General features: G+C 42.8%; 1 protein-coding gene across 2 annotated transcripts in view; it reads right to left on the bottom strand.

Moving 5' to 3' along the window:
• Cnksr3 (CNKSR family member 3) overlaps positions 1-27,923 on the bottom strand; it is an 88,086-nt gene that overhangs the window by 14,830 nt on the left and 45,333 nt on the right. The window contains exons 2-7 of one of the 2 annotated variants that reach the window (XM_071612886.1): positions 18,939-19,102; positions 10,567-10,769; positions 9,995-10,082; positions 5,204-5,245; positions 2,553-2,672; positions 666-725 (exon numbers count right to left, since the gene is read on the bottom strand). In XM_071612886.1, the coding sequence (XP_071468987.1) occupies positions 666-725; positions 2,553-2,672; positions 5,204-5,245; positions 9,995-10,082; positions 10,567-10,769; positions 18,939-19,102 (677 nt within the window). The remainder of the gene's footprint in view (positions 1-665; positions 726-2,552; positions 2,673-5,203; positions 5,246-9,994; positions 10,083-10,566; positions 10,770-18,938; positions 19,103-27,923) is intronic. The other variant, XM_071612887.1, reaches the window with a different exon arrangement.

Genomic DNA, 27,923 nt, shown 5'->3' with positions numbered 1-27,923 from the left:
ACCACAAGTTGCAAGAATAGCTACTTTTTACAAACTGAAAAGTGAAGAGAAAAAAAATACAACCCTACATATAGCCGCATTTCCAGAAGGAAATGAGTTGTGTATAAAGTCTCTCTCACAGTTGAAACAGACCTGCTTTTTCCATTCACAGGACTGGGAGCGGGGGACGACTAAATTTCAGAATCATGACAAATATTATGAAATATAATGCTGTAAAAAGAATTTGTGTTGTGCAAAAAAAAAAAAAATCCTAAAATAGCTGCTTTGGAGACATAAAAATTCCATTTAACCCCCCCCCAAAATTACATTTTACACATATGGCCATCAAATCCAGTTCTTATAAGAGTGATTCATAACAACAAAGAGATCATTGTTTTTGTATTCGTGGCTTAGCACTGGCACGGTGCAAAAAAGAAAGGTACCACAAGACTGGGGGTAAAAGCTAGGCATGACGTGTGAACAAGAGCAATAAAGGACAATTTAAATAATAAAGTGACAGCTGGTGACAAGAGTACAGCCCTCTATCAACAGATATAAACAAAACAGGCACCCACACCAGCTCCCACTGCCGATAGCAGCATGCAAACATTTAAATGAGAAGTACAGAGCTCTGTGTCAATTTGTTTAAACACACAATGGCTTTTAACTTTAAGGGATGCACTTACATTTTCTGTAGTTCCAGTAATCACGTGCAATCCATCATAGGTTGACTTGATGTACATGCCCTAGAGTTTCACAAATACATTAACCCGTTACTCCAATATTTAAAGAGAAGAGCAGAGAGAGGGACGTAAACTTACAAATCAGGCACAGTCGCCACAGAACAATACTCATTTTTAAGCCTTCTGAAGCACCATGAAACAAAATCCAAAGGGCAGTGAAGGAGAACTAAACAAATCAAAAGTCTGGTGAGAGAGATCAGACCCGTGAGATCTCTTTGATATGACAATCTGTGTACCTGGCACACAGAATATTGTCCCGACTCTTTATGATGTAGGAATTTTCTCAGACCTGCTCAAACAGGGAGGCATTTCAAACAAGGACTGTTCTTTCCTGACTACTTCTTTGTCCAGGGACACAATACATCCACTTCAATTGGTATCAAGGGTAACAGCAGTGTGACTTATTCAAACCCACAGTAACTTCGACTGGGGCGTACAAATGAAGATGGTTAAATAATACAACACAGATAGCACATTAGTAGTAGGCATGGCTCCGTCTGAAGGGAAGCTGAAGTCTGAGTAGGCTAAGCTCCTTCCTAAGAGCCTGGAGGCAAAATCAGAAGGAAATGGCGTGTCAATAGGACGCACCATGCATAAAATATTTTTTATTAAAACTATTATAAGATGGGGGAAGAGCAAACAGGGTACAGGGCAGAAAGCAGTTGCTCACCGGCGTGTCTACACTGTACTAATGCAGAAATGATTTTGGCCCTGAACTTGCTCTGCTCAGCAACCTACTGGAAAGAGAACCTCATCAAACACTAAGGCCCTCGGGTATTCCCCACTCCTCTGGTTTCTTTGCAGAGTCTATGAGCTCCCCCCTTACCCAACAGTACTTCCCTTCCCAGGACCCCGCCTGTGCAACATTATGATCTGAAATGGCCGCTCCATCTCTGCAGGGCATGTATCTGTTTCAGTATTACCTATGAACTTATCTCCAGGAATTCCTCCCTATTTAAACTTAATATGTCATGATCCATCATTTACTTTGAAGCCAAGTCTCAGTACGTGTATTTTGACCCACTAAGAATTTCAGCTTGTAGATATGAGTTCTGTTTTCCCCTCTAAGAGCAGGGACTGCCTACACCCCCACGGCTCCTCCTCTTCTTCCTCTTCTGCTCGTCTTCACCAGCACCACCACCAATAGCAGCAGTGGCAGCTGCAGCCCTCAATGAAGGCACACGCTCTGTGCCCTCAGCACCGGGCACTTGGCATGTGTCACCTAATGGCACATTTTCAACAGCCTAAGAGGAAACTGACCTGTGAGTGCTCTCTGACTCAAAGCCTCTAAGCTAATCAATGGGCCTCAGTTGCTTCCCTCAAAGTTCAGCGTATTAATCCGACGGGATGAGTGTTCCAGACTAGGAAATCTGCAATACGCATTCTCAGGGCCTGTTATTACACAGCTCATGCATGTCTTATGAAACATTTCTGAAGGTTTTTTCAGGATTCATTTCCTCCAACCAGCCTGTTCTCACATTCATCCTAAGTGCTAATAGACACTTTCAGAACAGATGTTGTTTTTGTACCCAGAGACCATCTCTCCTTTGCATAAATGTTTTATATTTCCTTGCATTGCTAAGTCCTAAAAATAAAACCATTAAGTTAGGAGTGTAAAGTTTTAAAATTCTATTTATTTTTATACTTTGAAGATAAACAAAAGTCAACGAAATTTAATGTATCAAATTCCTAACTGTATAACTGTAATGTAATTCTACTATTCAGAATGATAATGAAAGCAATAAGAGATTTAAAAGAAAAAAAAAAAAAACTATGGTAAAAGTTGGTGTGCATTACTTGAAAATAAACAAGTGTTATCAGAATTCTTACCAGGCCTTCCCCAGGTTTGATGTTTGGTAAGTGAACTTCTTCCAGGCATGCACACTGGCTCATAACAGGATCGGTGGTAGAGCGGATTGTTTTGTCACAGATGCCATTTAAAACCTTGACCTAGAATTGGAGAGGCCAATAGTCAGGAAAGTTCAAAGGTTAACCATGTTAATCTCAAGCTGGTTGTTCAAGCAATGCATCCGCCTATCATCCCTAGCTCTGCTCAGCAATCATTCTATTAATTCTGCTCAATGAACACATGGCATTTGGACCCCATATTTGCAATCTGTGGGGGTGGTGCCACTACTTCAGCTCTGTTTAAAAAGCGCGACTTTATAACCACAACACCTTTACAACCACTGGAGAGTACATGCAGGAAGAAACCCTCTTTTCTCAGTTCAAGGGGACGCATCTACTCCCAGCCACCTTAATGGCTTACCACAGACCACTCATATTTTCTGAACACCAAATACTGACAAGGTTTAAAAAAAAGTATTGTTATTGTTGTTGTTTTAGCCTGAAACATTTTTTAAAAAATAGACTTTACTTTTTAAAGTAAAGTCTGTAGGTTTACAGAAAAGCTGAACCAGTACTCTGAACTTCTATCTATTCCCCTTTCCTCCAGCTTCCCCTATTATTAATATCTTGCGCTGGTGTGGAACATTTGCTATAACTGAACCAATATTGAAACATTATTATAAAGTGCATATTGAATGTTAGCATTCTTCATGTTACACAATCTATGGGTTTTGACTGTGCTGTGTATCCATCACTACTCAATATCTGCAGAATAATTTCATTGCTCTAAATATCGCTTGTGGTTGATCTAATTATTCATTCCCTCTTCCTCACCAAGAACTCCAGGCAACCATTGATCTTTTTAATCTCATTGGTTTTGCTTTTCCCAGTTTGTCAAATAATTGAAATTATACAGCATATAGCCATTTCAGATTAGCTTATTTCAATTAACAACATGCCCTGAAATTTCTCCATATTTTTTCATGACTTGACAGTTTGTTTCTTGTTGTTGCTGAATAATATTCTATTTTATGGATGTATCATATCTGTTTATCTGTTTACCTATAAAGGGACATCTTGGTTGCTTTCTATTTTGGGCACTTACAAATGAAACTGCTATAAATATTGTGTGCAATATAATACAGAATTTGTGCACTCAAGTTTTGATTCCTTTGGGTAAATAGCTATAAGCACAACTGGTGGATTATATGGTTACAATATGTTTAGTGTTGGTTAAGAGACTGCCAGGTTGTCCTCTAAACTGGCTGTATCATTTTGCAGTTCATCAGCAGTAAGGGAGAATGCCTATTGCCCCGCAAGCTCACCAGCATTTGATGTTATCAGTATTTTGAATTCTGGCTACTCTAACAGGTGTGTAGTGGTATCTCATTGTTTAAGTTCCAATTCCCTAATTAAAAATGATGAACACTTCTCATGAACTTATTTGCCATTTGAGTGTCTTCTTTAATGAGGTGTTATTCTGATCTTTTGTTTACTTTTTAATTGGGTTGTTTTCTTGTGATTGAGTTTAAAATCCTCTTTGCATATTTTAGATAGAAGTCCTTTATCTGATATGTGTTTTGAAAATATTTCTCCCAGTCTGTGCTTTCTGTGGTTTGTCTTCATTTCTCTTAATAGTGCATTCACAGAGAAGAGTTTTTAATTTTAATGAAGTCTACATTATCCATTTTTCTTTCGTGGACTGTGCTCGATTTTCTGTCTAGAAACTCAGCACCAAACTGAATGTCACTAAGATTTTCTCCTAAGACATCTCCTAGAAGTCTTGTAGGTTTGTGTTTTGCATTAGGTCTGTGGTATCTATAGTGATCACTGGCTTTTTTCTGAATGCCAAACACTGACAGGGTAAAACTCTGAAGTTTTACCCAGTGAGCATGCCCACTGGGATCTGCCTGGGCAGAAGTCACAGTGGTTACATGTGGTAGTTCCTCAATCAGCTTCATCTAACCTTTCAAAGCTAAATAACCAGTGGAATCAGGAAATTCCAAAGAGAGGCTTTTCTTTCCAAGGGGGAGAATCCAAGGAGTGACACTTTTTACATGCCTCCAATTTATTTGGCCTCCCTATTTATGGAAAATATATTTATAGCAGTTTAATTGCTAAATTCCTCAACATCAGTAGGAGGAAGGCCTTATCAAAAGAACACAGGCTGGCTTATGTCAAAAGGAGGAAGTGATGAGGAATAGTTTCAAAATTCTCTTTAAACAGTCATGTACACCCCCAGCTCCCATGATCAAGTTTTTGCCAAGATTTTTTTTTTAATCAAAACGATCCTTATGTGAAATCTGCACATCAGTTTAACCATTACTACCAGTCTAAGCTAGCAATGTATGTATAAGCTGTACCCCGATGAAAGAAATATAAAATAAAACAAAAACAGAAACTCTCCCCCTCAATACAATTAATCCAAGCACAGGGATTTTGACAATCATTGGTCTTGCTAAGTAACTTTACTCTTCCCCTAAATTAGTAGAGGAATAGATTCATAACTCCAAAGCCAATATGTCCAAGTATATCCTGAGGTAAGTAGCCCCAGCACCTTTATTTGAATCAGTGTGGTTCCCAGTGCCTTCAGAAAAGGAACTTTAAAAAGAACTTTTAGAAAGTATACTTACTACAGTTAAAACTCTATCCTCCATTTCTGCCACAAGGCAATCCTAAAGAAAGGGAAGAAAAAAATGAAAACTAAGCATAAGAATAGAAAACTTCCAAATAACTACAGTTTAGCTCTTTGGATTTTTTTCATGGGGCTCAGAAGGACCTGACACACCCCCTGAGCAGCACTCCCTCATCTCGACAGGACAGAGGGGCAGAGCAAGAATGGAGTTGACGCCGCTCTTCCCTGAGACCCCACTCTTCCCTGTCCACAAGAGTTTACAATCTAAGCTCCATTTGACCAAGTTCTTCACTTGAAAACCTACAAAACGCCCCAGCTGAACTCCACCTGCTCTCCAGCCTGTCAGAGAACAGCGAGTCAGAAGTCAAAGACCAAGAAACTTGACAGTGGCTCCCAAAGTCACCCCAGGCTCGTGAACAAGGGGGCCAACAAGCCAGCAGTCTTCAGCTCTGAGCCGCCTATAGGAATAGTTTTCAAATGAGGGCTTGAGTAAACTCAGCCACAAAAGTTTATTTTAAGCACCACTGAGATTAAATCAGATATTTCAGTCCTTGGTAGATGAAAAAAGGTTTAACAAAACATTCATTAACACACTGCCAAAAAAGTGGTGTTGAGGTATGCTATTGATGACATTCAACGAAGGGCCGGAATGCAAAGCATTATTTACCCAGCTTGAGAACAAAAGGCTCGGGATGCTGTACCAACAGGGCCAGCTGATTATGGGAATCGCCATTGTCCTGTGCAGAAGCCACTAAAGAAAAACTGCCAATGCGAAACTTTCAACTTGTACAGTTAACCTTCTAGAACTGTCCACAGCAGAGGATTTCAACCTACTCCACGGGGTGCATGTGGAAGGAAAGGAACTGCCAGCATCATTAAGCACAATCCCAAACGGGGACAACCGTAAGGACAATGCTAACAATTTTAGGTACTTGTACAGTTCCAACTCTGTTGGAATCATCAGGCAACTATTTCTACTTAAATCAATAAGTCATTTTTAGATCTTTTCTTTTTTCACTATCATTGGTGGAGGGGATGGCTACCAATTTCCACCCTGTGATTTAATAATCAGACTTTTGTTGTCTCCTTAAAATGTTTTAGAATGCTCTCTATCTGAGAAAAGAGTAGGAAACTAAAATAACTACTCTCCTGAACCCCAAATTTACAAAGACTCCAGAAAAGAGCGACCCAGGAGGAAACAATCAAAAAAAAAAAAAAGAAATTTTAGAACTGCATATGTTTTTAATCTAAAATGCATGTGTGAATCTGATGTGAATCCCAGCTACAGGAGCAACTTATGTAAAATATAATAACTATAGATCAAAGATGTCTGCTTTTCTGCTCTTAGTTGATGGAACTAGACGATTCACTACCATTGCAGTGTACCCTGTTATTACTGTCTAAGTGGCAGAGTTATTTAATAAACACCAGATTTAGAAGAACAGTACAGTCATGGAGCTTTGTTAGAAATATAACTAACAATCTGTATTTCTGATCCTTCATTCCAAATTGCAAAACAACATAAGCCCTGTCATCCTTGGGAGACTGTCAACCTGAGGCAGTGACTCCTCTCCATGCACCACAACCGAGAGTCAACGTGGTGATGTGACCACATGGCTCTAAGCCACCAAGAACACAGGCTCCTTGTGTGAGCCCACAGGGGTGAGTTTGCCTCTCACACTACTCAAGTCAGATGAGAAAGGGCTCAGCGTTACTTCCTCCCAGGGTGAGGTGGCTTCCCACTCCCATTTCTGCCGGGAAGAAACAGCTGCAGACCTGACTTCCGGCTGCTTGGCATGGCGGGTGATGGAATGGAGAAAGAGGGACTGAAGAGTCACCCTGGTGAGTCAGACAGTGGGCAGAGCTCCTCCCTGGCAGTCCCTGGTCACCTGGATGAGCAGACTCACCTGGGCCTGGCAGCCAGTAGATTGCTCCTGCCTGCGCTGCTCACTGCACCTTATCAGGAACAGGGCAGCCATGGGCAACCTCCCTGTGCCTCTATTTCCTTCTCTGTAACCCAGGATGACAACAGAGCTGTGGACACCCAACACACAAGGCATGCTCAACCGTGGACTCCTCCTCTTTCACTTCCACAGCCATTGTTCACTCCATTCCCCATTTCCTGAGCTCAAATCTTCTTCATGTCCCTATTTCTTTCCAGACTGGCTGGCACTCAACACCTGCCCTTGCCACTCATCTCATTCACCATCACCGTTCGGTTTTCACACGTGGAGGACAGGCTGGGAATAGGAACCACATCTCTTCCCACATGGTTTCCACCGCCTCGAGACTGGCTGGGAAGGTGGATCCCTGGACTTGTGGCAGGACCACAGCTGAGACAGTCTTTAAGGAAACGGGCAGCGGAAGAAAGGCAGGGGCTTGACCTCCAAATCAGCAGATGATAAATTATTGGAAGAAAGGAGGCAGAGAATGTGGCAAGAAAGAGGAGGGAGAAAAGGAAGTTATGCAGGAGGAGAAAAAGGACAAGCAAATGTCCTTTTTCTTCACAAATGGAGACACAAGGGAAAACATGGTCTTCAACACTAGAAAGAGAAGCACCCTTCATCCTCCATTCCCCAGGGAAAAGGAGCACATGGAAAGGATGGGTTTCCTCCAGAGTCCACAGATCTCTGTCAAGATGCAGTGAGAGTGGGCAGTTCCCTGGAGCTGTCAATCGTGTGGCCGCCATGATGCCACACATTGGAAATGACATCCAACTCACTCATCAAGGTAACTGTCCCAAATTCCTCCGTGTGTGTATATACGTGTGTGTGCACTGAGACTCCCATGGGGAGATCTATGTAAGTCAGCAGCTCACAAGGGCCAACACCTCCACAAACACAAGGAGGGCCGCCCCCCTGAGGCAAAGCAGTCAGTCCTCCCTGCAGGTGACACGGGACGTACCTGGTCCAAAGACTCAGCTCCTCAGGGAGTCACACCACACACAAGCATCCCAGGTCACATTCTACCCTCGGCCCTGTGTTTCCTGCTCAGCTCTTCTCTAGCATCATGGCACTGTGTCCCCCCGCCCCATATAACATATATATCATTACATATGCCTCTGTGCATATATGTATATGATTTTCCTCATTTAGCACTTGATTTTCTCTTTCCTCTTCAGGTGTTTATTCCCTCTGGCACCCCAGTGCCTAGACCAGGGACAGACACAGAGTGGGAACTAAATAAATATTGACTGAAGGAACTGTCCCAATACCTGCAAAGCAACACCAACCCTCTCAGACAAAGCAGACTCATGCTGTGAAAACAAATGCCACCACCTCTGCCACCTACTTCAGCACTTCCCCCACTGACTGGGCCGCCTGAGTCAGCTACCTGGGGTAGGGCCCTTCACTGGTGACCTGTGCGCAAAACTGACCCATTTCCTAATTACAATGTTCAGCTCTTCCACTTTCATTTAATTGATTACAAGAAAACTCAAGTTAAAAATCAAAGTGGGAGGCAGAATATTAGGAGGAGAAGGAAACAGAAAGGAAAGAGACCACTCCAGGTAGGTAGGATAGGAAAACACCTTTTACAACCCATGCCAGGCCTCGGCGGCTGCTATAACTAATATACCACATCTGGTGCCAGACTCCTTTTGTCAAAAATACTTTATGCATCATTAAAACACGTAAACACAGTGCCACTTAGGAGCTCCAAGCATCTTTCTCATTCTGGCCTCGAAAGCGCCTACACAAAGTTCAATGGCTGCTCAGGATGAGATCTCAAACACCTGCCACAGGCAAAGCCAAATTTCACTCTTCTTGTTTCAGAAATGTTCAAAGCATATGTCTTTTCAAGATTGCATCTCTGAGGTGGCATGGTCAGAACTGAGGGGAGGATTTTCTTTAGTTCTTGCCAAGTAAGTAGTGGAAACAAATACTGAATCACAGAATTTTAGAACCAAGCAAGATATGCGGTAGGGGAAACACTTCCTTATATTTTATAGTCTCGATTCAATTAAAAAATAATTAATAAGTATCTACTATATGCCAAGTATATAATAGGAGGTGGCTAGCTTAAGTGCTCATTTTCAAATAATTTTTTTTAAAAAAGTTAAGATCATACAAGCTAGATACGTTACAGACTGACTGATACAAAACTTCTTGGGCCCTGACTAGGTCAGGACGATGAGCCAAGAGTGAAATGGACATGTGTCCCTTCGAAACCAGAACATGTGAACCTCCAGGTTCTCTATCTCTGTGCCATGAGGACCAGCTGCATGAGATACTGGTTGTCTTGTCAGTCTATGTGTTGAAGAGAGGAAAGTCACAGCACATCTCTGTGCTGACCCATTTGGAAGCAAGTAATCAAGGAATAAACTGCTAAAGTTTAGGGGTTGTTTGTTACTGCCTCATAACCTAGTCTATCCTGACCAGTCAATCCAACAACCAGAAGTCAGAATGAAAGGTTAGAATCAGCAGATACAGCAAAGTGCTCAGAACAAAGATTGCAGTGAAGAATTTAATTGAAACTCCAGAATTTAATTGAAAAAAAAAAAAGTAAGAGCTCTAATATTCGAGTAGAAGAATAAGACTATTATTAGTTCAACCATTTTAAAATAAAAGAAGGTCATCTCAGATTCAAAGGTCACTGATTATTTTTCACAGAAACTGTCTGCACAATGCATTTAATTTTAAGTTTTTTGTCTCTCCCAGATTCTGATGGGAAAAAAAAAAAATGTTTGGGAGAAGGCATGTAGGCATACATCATACTGGGTGCCCACCCTTTGAAAAAGAAGAGAAAGGGAGAAGACATTTTTGGAAAGTGACAATGGTGTACTACCCACCTTCTGCACGGTCGTGGTCAGGTCCAAGCAAAGCTGAATGATTTTGTTCTTTGTTACTGAGAAATCAGTGATCCCTGTAAACGGAGCCCTAGAAAGTAACAAAAATTCTGCTTAGAGCAAAATGGGGGTGAGAGGAACCCACGGGCATTCTGCACGTTGTGCTGGCAAGCACAGCCACACAAGATATCTTTCCCATTGCTGTTTCCTCAAGGAACACGTGCAAGAGGAAACTGGATGGGAGAAGAGAAAGGCTAGATAAAAACACATCAAAAAATGAGCCACGAAAGTTAACATCACATCAGAAGTGATCTAACAGCCTTCATACCAACCAAATACTCAATCATTAATGTTTAACCCAGTAAAACATAACCTTGAGCCACAGTCGCCCTCTCTTCTAGGCTGAGGTTAATTTGTTCCTGTTTTTAACCTTTTAAGCAACTTCCACAGGAACCCGAGGATCTACGCTGATCTAAGATTCCCGCGTTGCAGGGAAAGGACTTGAGAGGGACGATGGTTCAGTTTCCTCAGACCAAGTACAGCCTCCTGTGCCCCTGAGACCCTCCGCGACTCACCGGTCCAGCCAGGCTAGCAAGGCCTTGGCAGCTCCTATGAGCTCCACCACAGACGTCAGGAACTCGTTGGGGGGCTTATGCGATGTGCTCCCGTCATAAGCTGGACTTTTCCGCCGGCTACTTATGTAATTCTGTAAATTGTGGGAAGATGCCCGCAGTTTCAGAACCAAGTTCTTCATATTATCAGTTTCAAGGCCATAATTCTATGGGAAATAAAAATCAAAGGGAAAAATGCAAAATGATCAGCAATGTCCAGACTCTCATAATAACTCAAGAGCCCACTGAGCGACTAGAATGATTTTTGCAGCCAGTCCAGAATCCCACACCATCTACCCACAGCCAAACTCACCCAATCCCACCCACACTGGCAACTCTGCTCCACCCACAGCCTGCTCTGCCACAGGACTTGGTTCTTATTCTGTCTCTCCCCACAGATCTCAGCGTGGACAGCTCATTCTCATCACTCGGGTGCTGGCCCACGTGTCCCCTCCTCTGTGAAGATTCCTGACCATTTAATCCTGAGCAGGCAGGTTTTCTCAGCCTCGGCCCTGCTGATGTGGGGCTGGACAATTCTTGGCTGTGGTGGCAAAGTTCCTGGGCACTGCCAGATGTTCAGCAGCACCCCTGGCCTCTCCCTATTAGATGTCAGATGCATCCCCTCCCCAGTATGACAACAAAAAAATGCCTCCCAACATTGCTGCATCTTCCAGAGGGACACACCACCCACTTCTGTCCCCATCTGCACCACTGTGTCTGTGCTGTCCTCCTTGAATGGGATGCCAGGCCTGCACCAGGTGGGGAGCAGGGGTCTGTGCATGGCTGACTACTGTTTCCAGCACAGCAAGCAACACTGTAGCCCTTGAGTGGATGGATCTCCATCAGTCAAGACTCACAAAACAGCCACATCAAGGGTCACTTCACCTGGAACCTGTCTACTGTCCCTCTCCAGAACTTCTAACCTGTGTTCTTTCTGAACAAGGTTTGACTTTTTTGAGTAATTTAAACATCAATTTCATGTGACGATATTGTCCTAGACTCTCTTTCAGATAAAGAACCAAATCCTAGGAAATAGCACATAAATGGGAAATGACTTTGGAGGGGATAGTGTATATTTCTGTATTCAATTGCACATACATATCCTAAATTGATGTTTGTGGTTTTAACAAAAATGGAAGATATTTCTGGGGTTACATTATACTCTCTCGATGGCACCCCCAACCAAGAACTTGGTACTATTTAAAAACTGGGGACAACATACTGAGCACTTACTCTATGCCAGGTGCTAAGTGTTGGATTTGTATTATCTCAGGGAAACAGCCTATGACGGTGGCAATGTCATTTTCAGTTGAGTGTCCCTTATACAAAATGTTGGGAACCAGAAATGTTCAGGATCTGTTTGTTTTTTGTTGTTGTTGTTGTTGTTGTTTTGCGGGGGGGTGGGGTGGTGGGCAGGGTGGTGGTGGAATATTTGTATATGCATGACCTATCTTGGGATCCAAGTCCAAACATAAATTCATTCATGTTTCATATACAACTTATACGCACTGCTAAAGGTACTTCTACACACTACATTTAATGTGCCTGCTTCTTGATTATGACCCAGCACATGACAGCAGCTGTGGAATTTTTCACTTGTGGCATTATGTTGGCCCTCAAAAATGTTACAGCTTCCTAATAAAGGAAAAAGGAGGCCCAAATCTTCATCATGTCAGATTAGGCCCTGACTTCCTTAGCAAGACTCCTAAAGCAAAGAAATAAAATCAAGAATCAATAATAAATGGGATGGATTCAAACTAAAAAGCTTCTTCTTAGCAAAAGAAACAATCAATGAGGTGAAGAAAGAGCCTACATTTTGGAAGCAAATTTTTGTCACATGCTTGTCAGACAGAGCACTAATCTCCAGGATAGATAAAGAACTCAAAAAACTTAACACCAAAAAAACAAATAACCCAATCAATAAATGAGCTAAGGAGCTGAACAGACACATCTCAGAAGAAGATACAGGATCAATCAACAAATATATGAAAAAAATGTTCAACATCTCTAGTAATTAGAGAAATGAAAATCAAAACCACTCTAAGATTTCATCTCACGCCATCAGAATGGCACTTGAGTATCTTTATATAAAATGCTGGAACCAGAAATCTTTAGGATCTGTTTTTTTGTTTGGTTTTGTTTGGGGGGGGGGGGAATATTTGTATATGCATGACCTATCTTGGGATCCAAGTCCAAACATAAAATTCATTCATGCTTCATATACAACTTACACACATTGCTAAAGCTGCCATCATGTGCTGGGGCACATTCAAGAATACAAACAACAATAAGTGTTGGAGAGGATGTGGGGGGAAAAGGCACACTTACACATTGCTGGTGGGACTGCAAATTGGTGCAACCATTCTGGAAAGCAAATTTTTGATAGTTTGTTCCATCTTAGAAAACTTGGAATGAAACCTTCATGTGACCCATCTATTGTACTCCTCAGTCTAAAGCCAAAGGACGTAAAATCAGCATGCTATGCTAACACAGCCGCATCAATGTTTACAGCAGCTCAATTCACAATAGCTAAACTATGGAAGCAACCTAGATGCCCTTCAATAGATGAATAGGTAAAGAAACTATGGTATAAATACACAATGGAATATTACTCACATTAAAAGAGAATAAAGTTATGGCATTTGCTGGTAAATGGATGGAGTTGGAGAAAATAATACTAAGTGAAGTTAGCCAATCCCAAAAAAACAAAGGCCAAATGTTCTCTCTGATAAGTGGATGCTGATCCATAATTGGGGGTGGGGGGGGAGGAACTTTGGGCAGGGGATGGAAGGGGCAGGAAAGACAGTGGAATGTGATGGACATTATTACCCTGTGTACATGTATGTGCAACACTACATCATGTACAATCAGAGAAATGAAAAGTTGTGTTTCAATTGTGTGCAATAAATCAAAACACATTCTGCTGTCTTATATACCTAATTAAAATAAATAAATAAATTTATAATAAATAAATAAGATGTTGCAGCTTGTGAAACATTTCAGATTTCAAGTTTTCAGATCAGGGATGCTCAACCTTTGTTTTTTATTTTACAGGTGAGGAAATTGAGGCACCAAAAACAATAAATTTTCCAAAGTTACAGAACTCATCAGTGGTAGGATTGGGATTCTTGCCTGGTTAATCTGAATCCAGGCACAGACTTTCCATCTGTCTACTGTGGATTCACCCAGATGTTGCACACATCTGCCCAAGAAAGGGTCAGGTGTGAAGTTGGAAGTAGGTCGAACATTAGACAAGAACAAGGAAATTAGCCAGTGATCCCAGGTGGAACAAACAATCAAGCTGCTTAACTGGCCAAAATTCTATGCTGACAAGTTCTACCCTCCATCCAGCCAACAGGGCCAGAGAGGGCAGGTCAGCATCAAGATGCATAACACATAAATACATTCAGAGATTTGCAAGAGCTTCCCCGCCCCCAGCAAGAACAATGGTAAGTTAACAAAAGGCTCTGGCTTTGAGGAAAAGTCTGACTTTAAATAGATTTTATTGGACATTTAAATTTGTTGTTTACTACTAAAATTTTTAAAAATTAGATAGAAATTTTGGAAGCATAAATGAATTACAAGCCATCTTTTACAGACTTTAAAAGATGCAAATTTCCAAATATAAATGTGCTCTGCATTAAAAGCAATGTCCTATTGAAATCTTAGATTCACTCACTTTTCCCCATCACTGTGTTTTTTATTTTTTTTTTCTCTAGAGACTAAAATATAATATTTCTCTTCAATGGAGAAGACAAAAACAAAAAGAAGTACTTTCATGGTGGCTTTTGAAATTCAAACAATCAAAGACTCACAATAGAGTGGATTAAAAGCCCACATGACACAGCTTGTTTTGAAGGACCTGTGAGGATGATGAGAGGGACACGTCCCCTGGTTCAATCACTCAGCCTGCTCCCATCAACAGTGTTGACAGAGAACAGCCAGGTTGGCTGTCCATAGCAGTGTCACCACAATTATGTGGAGCTTTATTCCCGCACACATTTACCTCTAGAACTCCAAAAGAATTAGGCACATTTATTATTATTTAAAATCTCCATCTTGTCACTGTTAAAATAAAGGGGGAAGGTAGCTTCTTGCAAACAGTTCTTTCCATTTTCTACTCCATTTGCTCTGTTTTTTGTTTGTTTGTTTGTTTGTTTGTTTTACAAAACAAATCATGGAACTGGAAAGAGATGGAGAGATGCAGCTAAAATTGAGTATGATTTTTAAAAGGAGGAAGGATGGGGGAAAGTTTGCTCCCTTCGACCTCATTCCACAATTAGGAGAGAACAAGAGACTCATTATATTGGCTGGAAAGGACCTCTGCTGGGGAATGTAAGCAAGGAGGGATTATTGACTTCAGTACCCCACAATAAAAACTGAAAAATGAAGAACTTTTCAGACGAGATTTGATTATTTTCATGGGTCTCTTCCCTAAAACCTGTCTCTGTCTGAAATTGCTGTAATATGAGGCATCCAGAAGGTATGAACTATGGGGGGAATAGAGCTCAGTGGTGAGGGTATTCTTAGCACGCAAGAGGCCCTGGGTTCGATGAAGAAGAGAAAGAGGCGGGCTGGGTTGTGGCTCAGCGGCAGAGCGCTCACCTAGTACACACAAGGCGCTGGGTTGGATCCTCAGCACCACATAAAAATAAATAAATAAAATAAAGGTATTGTGTCCAACTACAACTAAAAATGTATATATTAGAAAAAAAAAGAGAGAGAAGAAGAGGAAGGAGGAGACAAAACAAATCAAGTACCAAAATGAGTCCCCCCAAAATTACACACATGCTAAACTGCACCCACTGCCATCTCACTCCATTTGCTTAAGGTCTGGCCATCAGCAACATTTCCAGATCTGGCTGGGAAACCACACACCAGCCAAAAGGAAAGGAAAGAGGCCAAATTCTCAGTCTTCTGGAGACTTAAAATTATCCACATTTTAGCCAAGGACAAACAACACGACTTTTCCTCCTTCTTCTTTTCCCATTTCTATAACCTCTGTTCATGATCTAAAGGCATGTCAGAGGCACAATCAAAGCCATCTTATTGACTTGAGTTAATGAATTAACTAAGAATATACTTGATGGTTTCCCTAAGGGTATTTGATAAGCTCCTAAGCAAGATCAAGTTCAATGCAACTTGATGACAAAGAGTCCTCTTCTGCCTGATATCGCCCATTAAAGGAGAAAGAAAGAAACTTCCCACAGATTTTCCATGGTAAATGATGGATAATGAATCATCTCGGGGGTGTGGCTGCACATCAGCATGCTACACAGGTAGATTCAGTACAGGTGTTTCACTGAACCATGAATGTAGGCAGTGTCGCTGAACACATGTATTCATTCCAACTTTTTGACTACTCAGCCTACTTCAACCTTAAAAGGACAGCTGCCCTTGCCCTAGTCTTAGGAAACTAGGGCTTCATTGATCTGACAAAGAACACAGGACCCCACTGTACTTTCTTAGTATCTACCACAGATTCTTGACCTGTGCTGTTCAACAGAACTTTCTACAAGATGACAACGGTCTTCATCAGCACTATCCAATATGGTAGCCCAGAGCCATACACAGCTACCGAGCACGGGCAGCATAGCTCATGTGGCTGAGGGGCTGACTTTTAGTTCATTTTAAGTCATTTCCACTTAAATAGTCACATGTGGTAATAGCTATGTTCTGGAAAGAGCAGCTCTACAGTGTGTACCAGTTACCCTTTGCCCCATACAGCAGGAAAAACAATGGGCCCAGATTCTGAGCTCAATCCTGGCAGGTGATCCTACTCCATCTCATAATGCAAGTCACTCTCCTAAGCCACTCCTGCTACCGAGGTCACTGTTCACAAAAGGCAGTTTCTCCCCTGGCTCTCAAACAAGACCAACCAACCGTGAGTCACTGTGAGCCAGTTTGGGGGAATTAATCAATAGCTCTTCCTTATTTTCAACCCCTATCCATTCTATCTACTCCTGTCTTTGCTCCAAAACTTTCCAGCGATTTTGTTATTTCCTCCCTCCTTCCTTACTTCTAATTCTATTCATTTCCTGTCTATTATAAAATCAACATCCACTGAACTGAGTTTACACAGAAACCTCTTTCATAACACCAGGGCCAATCACGGTTACCCATCAACTGCCCAGGACATGAATATGCAGGGCAAAAAGCTATTACCAATTTGTGCATCCAAAGATTTATATGATAGTGAATTAAACAGATAGCGTTATTGTATGTGTTGTGATAAGAATATTTTAAATGATGCTATGAAGACTAGAGATATTTTACTAAAATGCTTAAGAAACTCTCCGCAGCTCATTTGCAAACCCCCAAGGGACCCTCCTGCCCAGCGTAGTCTGGGGCTCCACTGCACAGAGCAGGTCCAGAATGAGTCTGAGGTCAAAGCCCGGTCTACGGAGGAAATTAGGAGGAAATTGTAGGAGATAAAACACAGCTTTTGGTTCTGGCACTTGTCCAGCTTTGTTCATTTTACTCTAATGTTTTAAGAGGCAGGGAAGAGGAAAGAGCAAAGAGAGAGCCCAGAGGCAACTGCTGTTTATCCTCCTGCTGGATGTACACAATGTGCCTCTGGTCGACCCCTTCTCCTTGGAGGCGGTGGATTTCAAAGTAATTGACTTGCCCTCAAAGTATTACTGCAAAGTGAAGGAGACAATTCAAATTCACAGATCATCTAGCAGAAAAGACCGAAAAGCCATGTTCCCAGAAAGTATAATAAAAGTAAATTCAAACATGTTGGACTGTGAAAACCAGACAGTTTGAATAATAAACAGGATGCTTAGGCATGTCCTCAGCAGTGCAAAACCCTGACCCATAAGTGCACAGCCCCATCTAAGGTGAGTTACTGTACAGATGGGGAAAACAGACTCCCCAGAGGCCACAGAGGGAGGAATCTCCAGAGCCCAGCCAGGATTAGAATGCAAAAATCCTGCTTCCCCGGCCAATGCTCAGGCCACTTGGCCTCGGTGTCTCCCTGGTGGCAGCTCATTTATCAACCACAAATAATTTCCCCATTACTCTCCCAAACAAGAGCAGCGCATCCCAGTGCAGAAGACACAGCTCTGTCCATTTTAAGAAGAAGAATATGCACAATGAGGCAAGTGTTGTATAATCGACGGAACGCAGACCAGCGATGGCAAACCCATCTCGAGCACATTCTTTCCCACATTCTGAGTGATGTAATTGTATATACTTCTGGCTCGTGTTCAGAGCATTACTAACCCAGCTTGAATGCCGACAAGCGCGTCTAAATCCTAACAGTTAAGTAAAAGGCATCTTTAACATGGCACCACGGCAGATGGACTTGAATCCCACCCATACCAGCCAGTTTGTAAACAAAGTGCTCTGACAGGTGTTTTTGGCCCACACCTAAAGGAGCTGAGCACGCAGCCACTACACGGTGTAATGCCAGCACCAGGGCCCAGCAGGATGACACCTACTCACACACAGCCAGAGTTAAGCATCTATAATATGCAGTGAAGTTCAGCATTTTCCCATCTAGCTGCCATTTCCTGGGTTGATTATTTCAAATACAAACATCAATTCATTCAAACAGCACAAATATCTGTGAAACTGAATATGTTTTCAATAGTCACAAAAGCAGACATGAAAATTGGGACATTTCTCATTTCCATTTAGAAGACGACATTTGCAGTGAAGATTGGGTCTATCCTTTTAGTCTTTACAAAAGATAAGAAAATAAAACAAATACAGACATTTTCCATAAAAGGCAACTTTTTTCTGTAAAGGGCAAAAGAATAAATATCTCAGGCTTTGGAGGACCACACAGTTCCTTTTATAACTGCTGAACTCCGCTGCTGCAGCAAAAGAGCAGCCTCAGACAACACAGGAGTGAATGAACACAGCTGTGTTCCAATAAAATTTTATTTACAAAAATAGACAGTGGGCTGGTCACTGGTGGTGCACACCTATAATTCCAGCAGCTCAGGAGGCTGAGGCAGGAGAATCGCAAGTTCAAAGTCAGCCTCAGCAATGGCGAAGCACTGAGCAACTCAGTGAGACCCTGTCTCTAAATAAAACACAAAATAGGGCTGGGGGTGTGGCTCAGTGGTCAAGTGCCCCTAAATTCAATCCCCACGCATCCCCTCCCCCAAAAAAGAATAGACAGTGAGCCAGATTTAACTCACAGACTATAATTTTCTAGCCCTCATTCTAGAAAATGATATTTTTCTTCCCTTCTCATAGTATCTTCAATTCATGCTTCATGGATCACTAAGAAAATAATGATATACTAGATCATGATGAGAACTGGACAGAATAAGGCTCTAAAGGAAGTCATTGCAGTACAGATCACCTCCTCCTGAACTAACCAGTGCACAGAGAAGGTCCACAGCCTCCAACACCAGCTCCTGGTGTCCAATTCGTGTGACCCCCAGCTCTTCAAGATCCTGATGGGAAATCCGCAGCAGCTGCTCCCCATCTATCTTCTCCCGCTCAAACTTGTGGACATACGGCTGCAGGCAGTCATCTAACCCTATCAAAAAAAAAAGAAAAATCCATTATCATCATTTCATTCCTTTACTCCCCCAAATGGCTCACATGTACATCAGTCTCAGCAATCACCAAATACTGTTTATCTCTAAATGTATATTCCACCTGATAGGCACCCTTCATGTGACATCTTCTCATCTTAAACAGGTTTGAAATGCAGAGTGCAAAATTCTAAAGTGAACCAAGCAGAATTTTATTATAGGTACCTTCCCATTCCCTATAAACTAAAGGTGGAAACGCTAACTCCCTGCTGACTTGAAACACTAGTTATCTATACCAGACATAGGTTATCTGTTTGCTAAGCAACCTTTCCTTTGGGGACACCATGCCTCTTCCAGAGGGCTTACCAATCAAGATGCTTTGCTGGGCTGGGGATGTGCCTCAGTGATAGAGCACTTGCCTAGCATGTGTAAGGAAGGCCCTGTGTTCAGCACGGGGGGAAAAAATACTTTGCCACAGTGGTTGGCATGTGGCCAGGCACCAGCCAGTCACAGCTGCAGGAATGGTCATGTGACTCAAGCAGAACCAATCAAAATCTTCCTTGTCATTTGGCACATGGCTACAAGACAGGAGCTCTTTCCTCCTTTCCAGCTGTTAGTCAGCGGGTACAACCAAGTGATCAGTTTTCTGAGAATACATCCATTTGAGAGGGGGAAAAAATGCTCTGATAATAACCTATAATCCCTGGATCCGACCTTCCTAAAGACTCTTCTACTCCTAGGATTTTTCTACTTCAGTTGAAAGGCATTCCCTTTCTAGCTGAAGCACGTCTGTGATAAGTTTCTCGCCTCTTCAACTGAAGTTCTGATGAGCACAAACCTGAAGGGGGAGGAGCCAGCGGCAGTTCAGAGAAAGTAACCTGAAGTGGATTAGCTTGGGGCAGCTTTTCCAGGTCAGATAGTTCGGTCAATGTCTGAAATGGGTAAGCCAAACAGGACTTGGGAATCTTCCTTCCTGTACAAAGAACTCTCTGGTCAACTGGATAATGGTTTTAATGGAATAAAATCTTACCCTGAGTCAGTCAATCTTTTCAAAGCTAATAATAAAAGTCGCTTTTGACTAGATTTATATAAATTCAATTATAAGACAAAGAACGAAGACTCAATTTTAAACAAGGCATGTGGAAGGCATGCTGCTGACCCTCCACCGTGCACGAACATGCACACACCATGCACACACACACACACACACACACACACATTTAACCTTCTCAAAAACTGTGTCGTGGATATTCCTCTGGATTGGAAAAAGTAGAAAGGAGGTCCAGCACTTCCTTTTGGTCACACTAAAGTCCATGAATCTTAAAATCAGATGATGTGGGCTGGAGATGTGGCTCAAGCGGTAGCGCACTCGCCTGGCAAGCGCAGGGTGCTGGGTTCGATGCTCAGCACCACATAAAATAAAATAAAGATGTTGTGTCCACTGAAAACTGAAAAATAAATATTAAAAAAAATTCTCTCTCTCTCTCTCTCTCTCTCTCTTTAAAAAAAAATCAGATGATGTGTGATGCTAAACTACATCTCAGCCCCACAAACTCTCACCATTTGCCTCCTATATATATATATATATGAAGAAGAGTTTTGTGATAACCATTTCTTGCTATCAAATATAGAAATAGGAAAGGAACGATTTAATTTTATAGTAACAAACTCATCCTCCCCAAATTGACATCTGTCTAGCAGAGGGACTCTGTCCCAGCAAGTGAGCTTGGACACACTGATGCAAACCCTCTCCAACTGCCTTGAGCCTCGTGGCCTCTGGCCTGTGAGTCAAGCGATCAGTGGGGCAGGAAAGTCCAGAGGCTGAGAATGATACCCCCTACCTGGGGCCAACAGGCTGTCTCAGCACCCAGCCACCAGGAGTCTGTTCACTGTAGAAGGACAGTACCCATCTGCAGCAGGCAAGAGCGGCAGGGGACAAGGCCCAGGGGCAGCCCCCTGACTACTCTGTCCTCACTTTATAAATAAGAAATTAAGGCTCCTGGAAGACATGCACATGGCCATGGCAGTCACATGGCTGGTGAGAAACCAGGAGAAGGATTCTGTCAGTTCTTCTTTTCAGCTGGATACAGGAAAAAAGAGCTTGAACTCAAACCAGTTCTACTGGTCACAAGCCTTTTGCTCTTCTGCATCCTACTTGATAAACAGGGGATTATAACCTGGGATTATAGAAATTCCTCTCCAAGCATCTTCCTAAATAAGCAGCAAGGCCCAAGTACAAAACAGTTATTAAAATAGAATCACAAAGCCTCAGAGGCACTTAAAAGATACTTTAGATCTAACTGAGTCCCAAATTGGGAAAGAGCAGGCCAAAGACAAATTACTGTGAACTCCACCATAAATCCCTTAGCCAGCTCTAAACCAGGTCACAAGCAGGTTTTCGTGTTCCTCTTTCAGGATCTGTCTTCTCCAGCCCACTTCTTAGCTTTACAAAGAATTTTTGTTTTAATCAGTCACAAAAAGTCAGGAAGGCTATCTCAGCTATTTAAATACTGTTATGGCTCAATTATATCTCCCCAAAATTTATGTTCAAGTCCTAACCTTCGGTGCTTGAGAACATGTTTGGAGAAGGAATCGTTAAAGAGGATATTTAATTAAAAAGACATCATGAGAGTGGCCTCGATTCACCACTGGTGTCCTTGTAAGAAGATGCACAGATGCACTCGGCGGGAAGACCCCATGAAGACACAGCGGGAAAGACAGCCATTCATAAGCCAGAGTAGCCTCAGAAGAAACAAGCCCTGCTGACCTTGATCTCAGACCTCCTGCCTCCTGAACAGGTAAGAAATAAATTTCTGTTGTTTCAGCCACCTAATCTATGGTACTCTGCTATGGCAACCCCAGCAAATAAATCTAAGCCTAGCCCTATTTTATTTCATATCCATCCACATGACAAACAGTTTTTCTAATAAACAAGGACCAGTGACCAGTGGAACTGCAACTGGTGTCCACCGTGCAAAGTAAGCTCAACACTCAAAACTCAAGCATCAAACTCGGAGAATGATAGAAGTTTTCACATGCAGAATAAATTAGCCCATTAGAATGACAGTGAGGAAACCATGTCCCAGGGATGTTCAATAAAGAGAGAAATACAGATGTGGCCAGAGTTCCTCTTCCATTAACCAAAAAAAAAAGAAAGAAAAGAAAAAGAAAAAGAAAGAAAGGAAGGAAGAAATAGGATTTCAGGAGTAACTATGGAGTGAAGCATTTAAGTAATATGAGGAGTACAGAGAGGGAGACTGAGGATGTTGGTATAGCGAGGGCTCTAGTTAGAGTCAGGATGCAGGTGATCATACATTAAGAACTGTAGGGTACAGAGCAGACCAGAATCTCCTTGAGGATTCTGGGGGACGACAAGCAATGTAACCTCAAATCATCAAAAGCTCCCTATGACAGGCACCTGGGCTGGTTCCATAACTTGGCTACAGAACTGTGCTGCTATCAACACTGGTGACCGTATCAGTAGAGTGTGCTGATTTTAGTTCTTTGGGATAAATACTGAGGAGCGGAATAGCTGGGTCATACAGTGGTTCCATTTCTGTTCTTTTGAGGAACCTCCATACTGTTTCTCAAAGTGGATGTACCATGCATATTTATAAAGCACCAATTAAAGTAAGTAAATATTCAGTGGAATAGGCCTGTAATCCCAGCAGCTGGAGAGGCTGAGGCAGGAGGAGGATCGTAAGTTCAAAGCCAACCTCAGCAATGGCAATGGCGAGGCGCTAAGCAGCTGAATGAGACCCTGCCTCTAAATAAAATACAAAATAGGGCTGGGATGTGGCTCAGTGGTCCAGTGTCCCTGAGTTCAAACCGCAGTACCAAAAAAAAAGAAAAGAAGTAAATAGGAAGAAGGGCAATAAGGGTATGGAAGAGAGGAAGGAAAGTGGGGGCACTGGGAACGGAAATGGAGAATTAAGTTCTATGATGTATGATTATGTCAAACTAAACTCAACCGTTTATACATGATAAAAGTATTAAAATAATTAAATTACTTTTTAGAAGTTCACTGAGATGAAGAATCATCCAATAGGAATATCACAGTGCCACCTATATGAAGACAATCTATTGTGACTCACACGCTGCCCCCTCAAACACACACAGATAATGAATATGCAGGTTTTAAACAGAATTGCTCCCAGGCTTTTATCACCCGATACATTACGGCCTATTGGTCAGTTATCGTAGGGTTCTGAACACAAGTAGACATTTACAAAGAGCCAACTTAAACTCCTGCGCAGTCCCACAAAGGAAGAGGAAAGCCCATTTTGAGTGAACGGATCTAGCGGTTCTAGAATTTGCAATAAACTGTACTCTTATTTGCCAAATGTACCTATTTGCCAATTTCTTGCTTTCAGGGACTTATACAAAGTCTAGCGGGACTAAGAAAACATGTAATTAAGTAACATTAAGTGAAACACATTCCACTTACACAAATTAAATTAAACACCAACGGAATGTGAATTCATGGAGGATGGCCCAGGACCCTGAGGGACCAAGCTTCCTACTGTGACTGAAGCTAGCCCAAGCAACCCTAAGCTCACAAAGAAATCCCAAAAGCACAAGGGGCCTGTATAGGCCTGAGTTCCCTTCTCTGTCCCCCTTCTTACTGACGGGGTAACTTGGGGAAAGCTACTCAGCTGCCTCATCTGTAAAATGGGGAAACTAATACTGCCCGCTACAGAGAAGTGCCGTGAAAACTAATGTTAATATTTATAAAGAGTCTAGAAACGACGCAGCACATAATAAATGCACTATATATTTTTTAAAGAATGTCATGTATTCAGGCCCTCAATTTTCTAAGTGTTCAGAATAAAAAACTGCTAGGGAGAAGAAAAAAAAACCCAAATTTAGGTGCCCCCTCCGGAACAGAGTAAATCGGAGATAAAAATCTCAACAGCCTATAGCCTTTCCCAGAAAGTGTCTGCAGATGTGACAGGTTGCAATAGCCTTGGTTTCTTCTAGAAGTGCTTTATGATTTGCATCAGCACATGAGCGGCATGAAAGGAGAGGCTGCCTCTCATCCACCACTTCTGCTGCTGGCACGAGAACCTTCTGTGTTCTTGCACACAGCAGTGTTTTGTCCTTCTAGGGGTGAATAGTATTCCGTTGTGTGTGTATGCAGGGCATTTTCTTTATCCATTAAAAGATGTTTTAACCTGGTTTTTGTTGTCATCACTGCTGTTTTGTCTGGTTTTGTTGTTGTTGTTGTTTGTTTGTTTTTTTTAAGAAATGTTTTGACTTAGAAATCAGATTAGCTAAAACTTGTAGTCTCCCATCTCACTCGGGACTTCGAGGAGTCACAAATGACAGGTGCTGCCAAAACACGCTCCAACAGGATTCGAATCGAGGGTGTTCTTCAACTAGAAGAGTCTTCAAAGACTCACACACATTCCATTTCATTCAACAAGGCTCATGCAGACACCGAACATCCCTGCACACCCCCGTGGGGATGGACCTCCACTACCAAGGAAACGAGGCTTCAGAGCAGGTCGCGTGTGATGGTTGAGCCAGAGGAAAGGAGGCAAGGCTGGAGAGGACACTTGCACCTGACGACAATATCCTCAGAACCTCCGACGCTTTTACAGACATTCAATAACGCAGTCCTGCCGTCAGGACCTTGTGCTGTCACGACTCTTCTGTCTTCCCAAGTTACTGACACCCCCATCCAGTAGGTTATAACTTCCCCCAAACAGGACAACTTCCTAAGAATAAAAAGGTCAGGTATGAACCAAAGCTCAGTGTTTTGGCTTCTGCACAAGCACGAGATGATGAATGGGGCGAAGCCGATCTCACACCAAAACTCAGGAGGGCGGCGTGTGGTCAGGACCCGGCGCCCTCTCACTCCTGTCATTTCACCTGGGATGGACTTTCTTTTGTAAGGCTTGTTCTGAGGATCTCTGCGGGCCTTCGTTCTAACTGGCTGATAGGACTGATTTGAATGCAGCCATTTGAGTTTAGGCAATAACCCTGGGTTGGAAACACAGGACTACGCTGACATTCAGCTAGGTAATTTTAAAGGCTTGAAGAAAGATTTTGTCCCAAATTGACGGACCTTTCCGAAATGCTAAGCAGCACCTCGAGGAAGCCAGGTGGAGAGGCCCAGAGCCTCTTCTCAGAGGCAGCCTGAGACAACAGGGTCCACTAAGCCTTTATGCCTTCAGCAGGTCCCGTGAAGGCCGAACCAGTTCCTTGGCAGGGAGAGCCAGAAGTCTGAGGCCGCTGGAACAACCCCTCCCCTATCATCTCCCACTGGATTACTGCTCTGAGGACCTACAGCCAGGGCCGCCTTTCTCTGGCTCAGGATCCAACTGCACTCCCAGACCTCAGGAGGCCACGGCTTAGCGGGGGACGCTCACTATTCTGTTCTCCTTTCCTTGGTTTGGAATTCCTGCTTTGAGGAGAAAAGAACCAGTGGACTAAGCCAATTTTCCTTCATTGACTAACACAGTCCATGGCAGTTCCTGTACTCCCTCAAAGAGCCCAAAACGGAAATGTCCTGAGTGGCCAGTGGGAGGTGGACCCCGTCCAATGGGCACTGTCCATCTCAGCTGGGCATGAGCACTGCTTGGAGGCTCTCTGGCTGGTCACCTCTCCAGTCCCACATAGTAACGAGGTCCAACCTGCTCCAGTTTCCTCTAGTCCCCTTTACCTGCCCACCCACGCCACCTGCTCCCTGGACGTCCAGGCCTGGGAGTTCTTCCTGTATACAACAGGAGCTCTTGACATACTTCAGCCACACCTTCGGGTCATACTGTCTTCATTTTCCCAATCCTTCATCTTACACTTTCAAACCCATTCCCTCATACTTCCTCTAGGACCTAAATTTATCCTCACCAATTCTTGAACTTGAACCTTCCACCTTTTCAAGGGCTTTGGTAACAGAGGAATTAGTCAGTGGTTAATACCTGGGCTCCATCCCTAACCTCCTGTTTGCCCAGGTCACCACACTCGGCCTCCTCCCAACTACTCACAGAAGCTGCCCTGTACTGGTCTGCAAGGACCCGAAACTGTCAAGCCCCGTAGGTAATCTGCAGGTCTCATCTCCACTGTTTTGATGCTGTTGCCAACTTCTTCATTCTAGAAAGTTTTCTCCTCTGTCTGCCCCACATCTTTTCTCCTGGGCTTCTCACCAGATTGGTGAAAGTTTATCCTCTGCTCCTTCATTAACTGGTTTCCCTACAAACTGTCCCTTGAATTTGGAATAGCTAACTTCATCCTTGGATCATCTGTCCTCTTCTCTAGGAAAAAAAAAAAAAACCTTATCAACTAGCAAGGACTTAACCAAACTTTGTCCCAGTGGTCCACAGGAGAATAAGGACCTATAAGACATGGGAAGAAAATACAAGAACTTTGCTATATTACTTTATCCAAAAATGTAAGAGAATCTCAACTTTACCAATATGCACCTGACTCTGGCACATCCGTCTGTCTCTGAGTCCGATGTCCTGCTACGTACTCCAGGGACCCAAAAGCCCTTCCTATACTGAGAAAGGGGAGGAGCTAAACCCAAATGACTCCCTTCAGCCTATGATGATGGTGATGATGCTGTAGTTTATCATCAACTCTCAGCTCAACTAGTTCTCATAACGCAGGCAAAGTCCTTAAAGAGATCCCTGCAACTGGGACTGTACATTGAAGATAATACAAGGGCAAGCAACTGAAAAATAGCAGACCAATACTCTTAATCCCTGATCCAATCTATCAAGAACCATTTGAAATATGATGTCTAATATTAATGAAGAAACACACTCTAAGTATCCACCTGCCTTGTGATGTTAAAAAGTTTTAAATCTTTAATCATCTTTTGAAAATATTTGCTTCTGAAGTTACTCATTAGCAGAGGCCTGATAGTACCGCAGAGGATACATATTACACATAGATAAATGTCTACTGATTGCAGCTGTGTGCAGATAGGTTTCTTAGTTATAGGAAAGCATTATCAAAACTCCACAGACTTCCGCCACCTGCTCTCTAATCCAAGCTCAGCACACACAGTCCTGATCCCTTCCCTCTCTCATCAAGCCTGTCTCTCCTGTTTTCCTTATTTTGGACACTGACCCCCGGGACTTGGAGTTTTCCAAGCCACAGACAGGGAACTCCCCTTCTTGTACATTTTTTATCCTCACGGAGGACAGTCTTCAAGTACCATCAGCTGCACCTGCTGAACTTCCCTCACCACACTGTGGTTGGATAAGCATCCCCAAAGGATCATGTGCTAAAGGCTGGATCCTCAACCCGTGGAATTACTGGAACCTCCTGGAGGTGGGTCCTAGTGGGAAGAAGTTAGATCACTGGGGGCTTGCCCCTGAAGGGGATAATGGGACCCCAGACCCTCCTCTTTCCTCTCTCTTTGTTTCCTGGCTACCATGACGTGAGCAGCTTCTTCCTTCACGTGCTGCCTGCCATGACATACTACCTTGCCACCAGCCCAAAAGCAATGAGCCAACCATGAACTGAAACCTCCAAAGTGTAAGCCAAAATAAACCTTTCCTTTTTCTAAGTTGATTATCTCTGGTATTTTGTTATAGGAAATGAAAGCTGACTAGCAGAACTCGGTTCCTCCTTTCTATCTATACTGTCACAACTAAACTTCTCCCTCACTCGGGTTTCTACAATAATCTAGAAACCAGCTGCCATGCTCAGTCCCTTCTTCCTCTTAAATAATCCTCTATAATTCCATCTGAGCAAAGTCATACATCACAACTTCACAGACCCAAAACCATTAGCTTAGCATAGCCTCCCAAGCTCTTTAGGGCCTGCCCTTTTGCAAAGTCCTCTGCAGTCCCACCTTCCATCACACTTAAC

The sequence above is a fragment of the Marmota flaviventris genome, chromosome 6 (assembly GCF_047511675.1).
Source record: "Marmota flaviventris isolate mMarFla1 chromosome 6, mMarFla1.hap1, whole genome shotgun sequence".
In the NCBI taxonomy this organism is placed as follows: Eukaryota; Metazoa; Chordata; class Mammalia; order Rodentia; family Sciuridae; genus Marmota; species Marmota flaviventris.
This window is presented reverse-complemented; position numbering and strand designations above follow the sequence as displayed.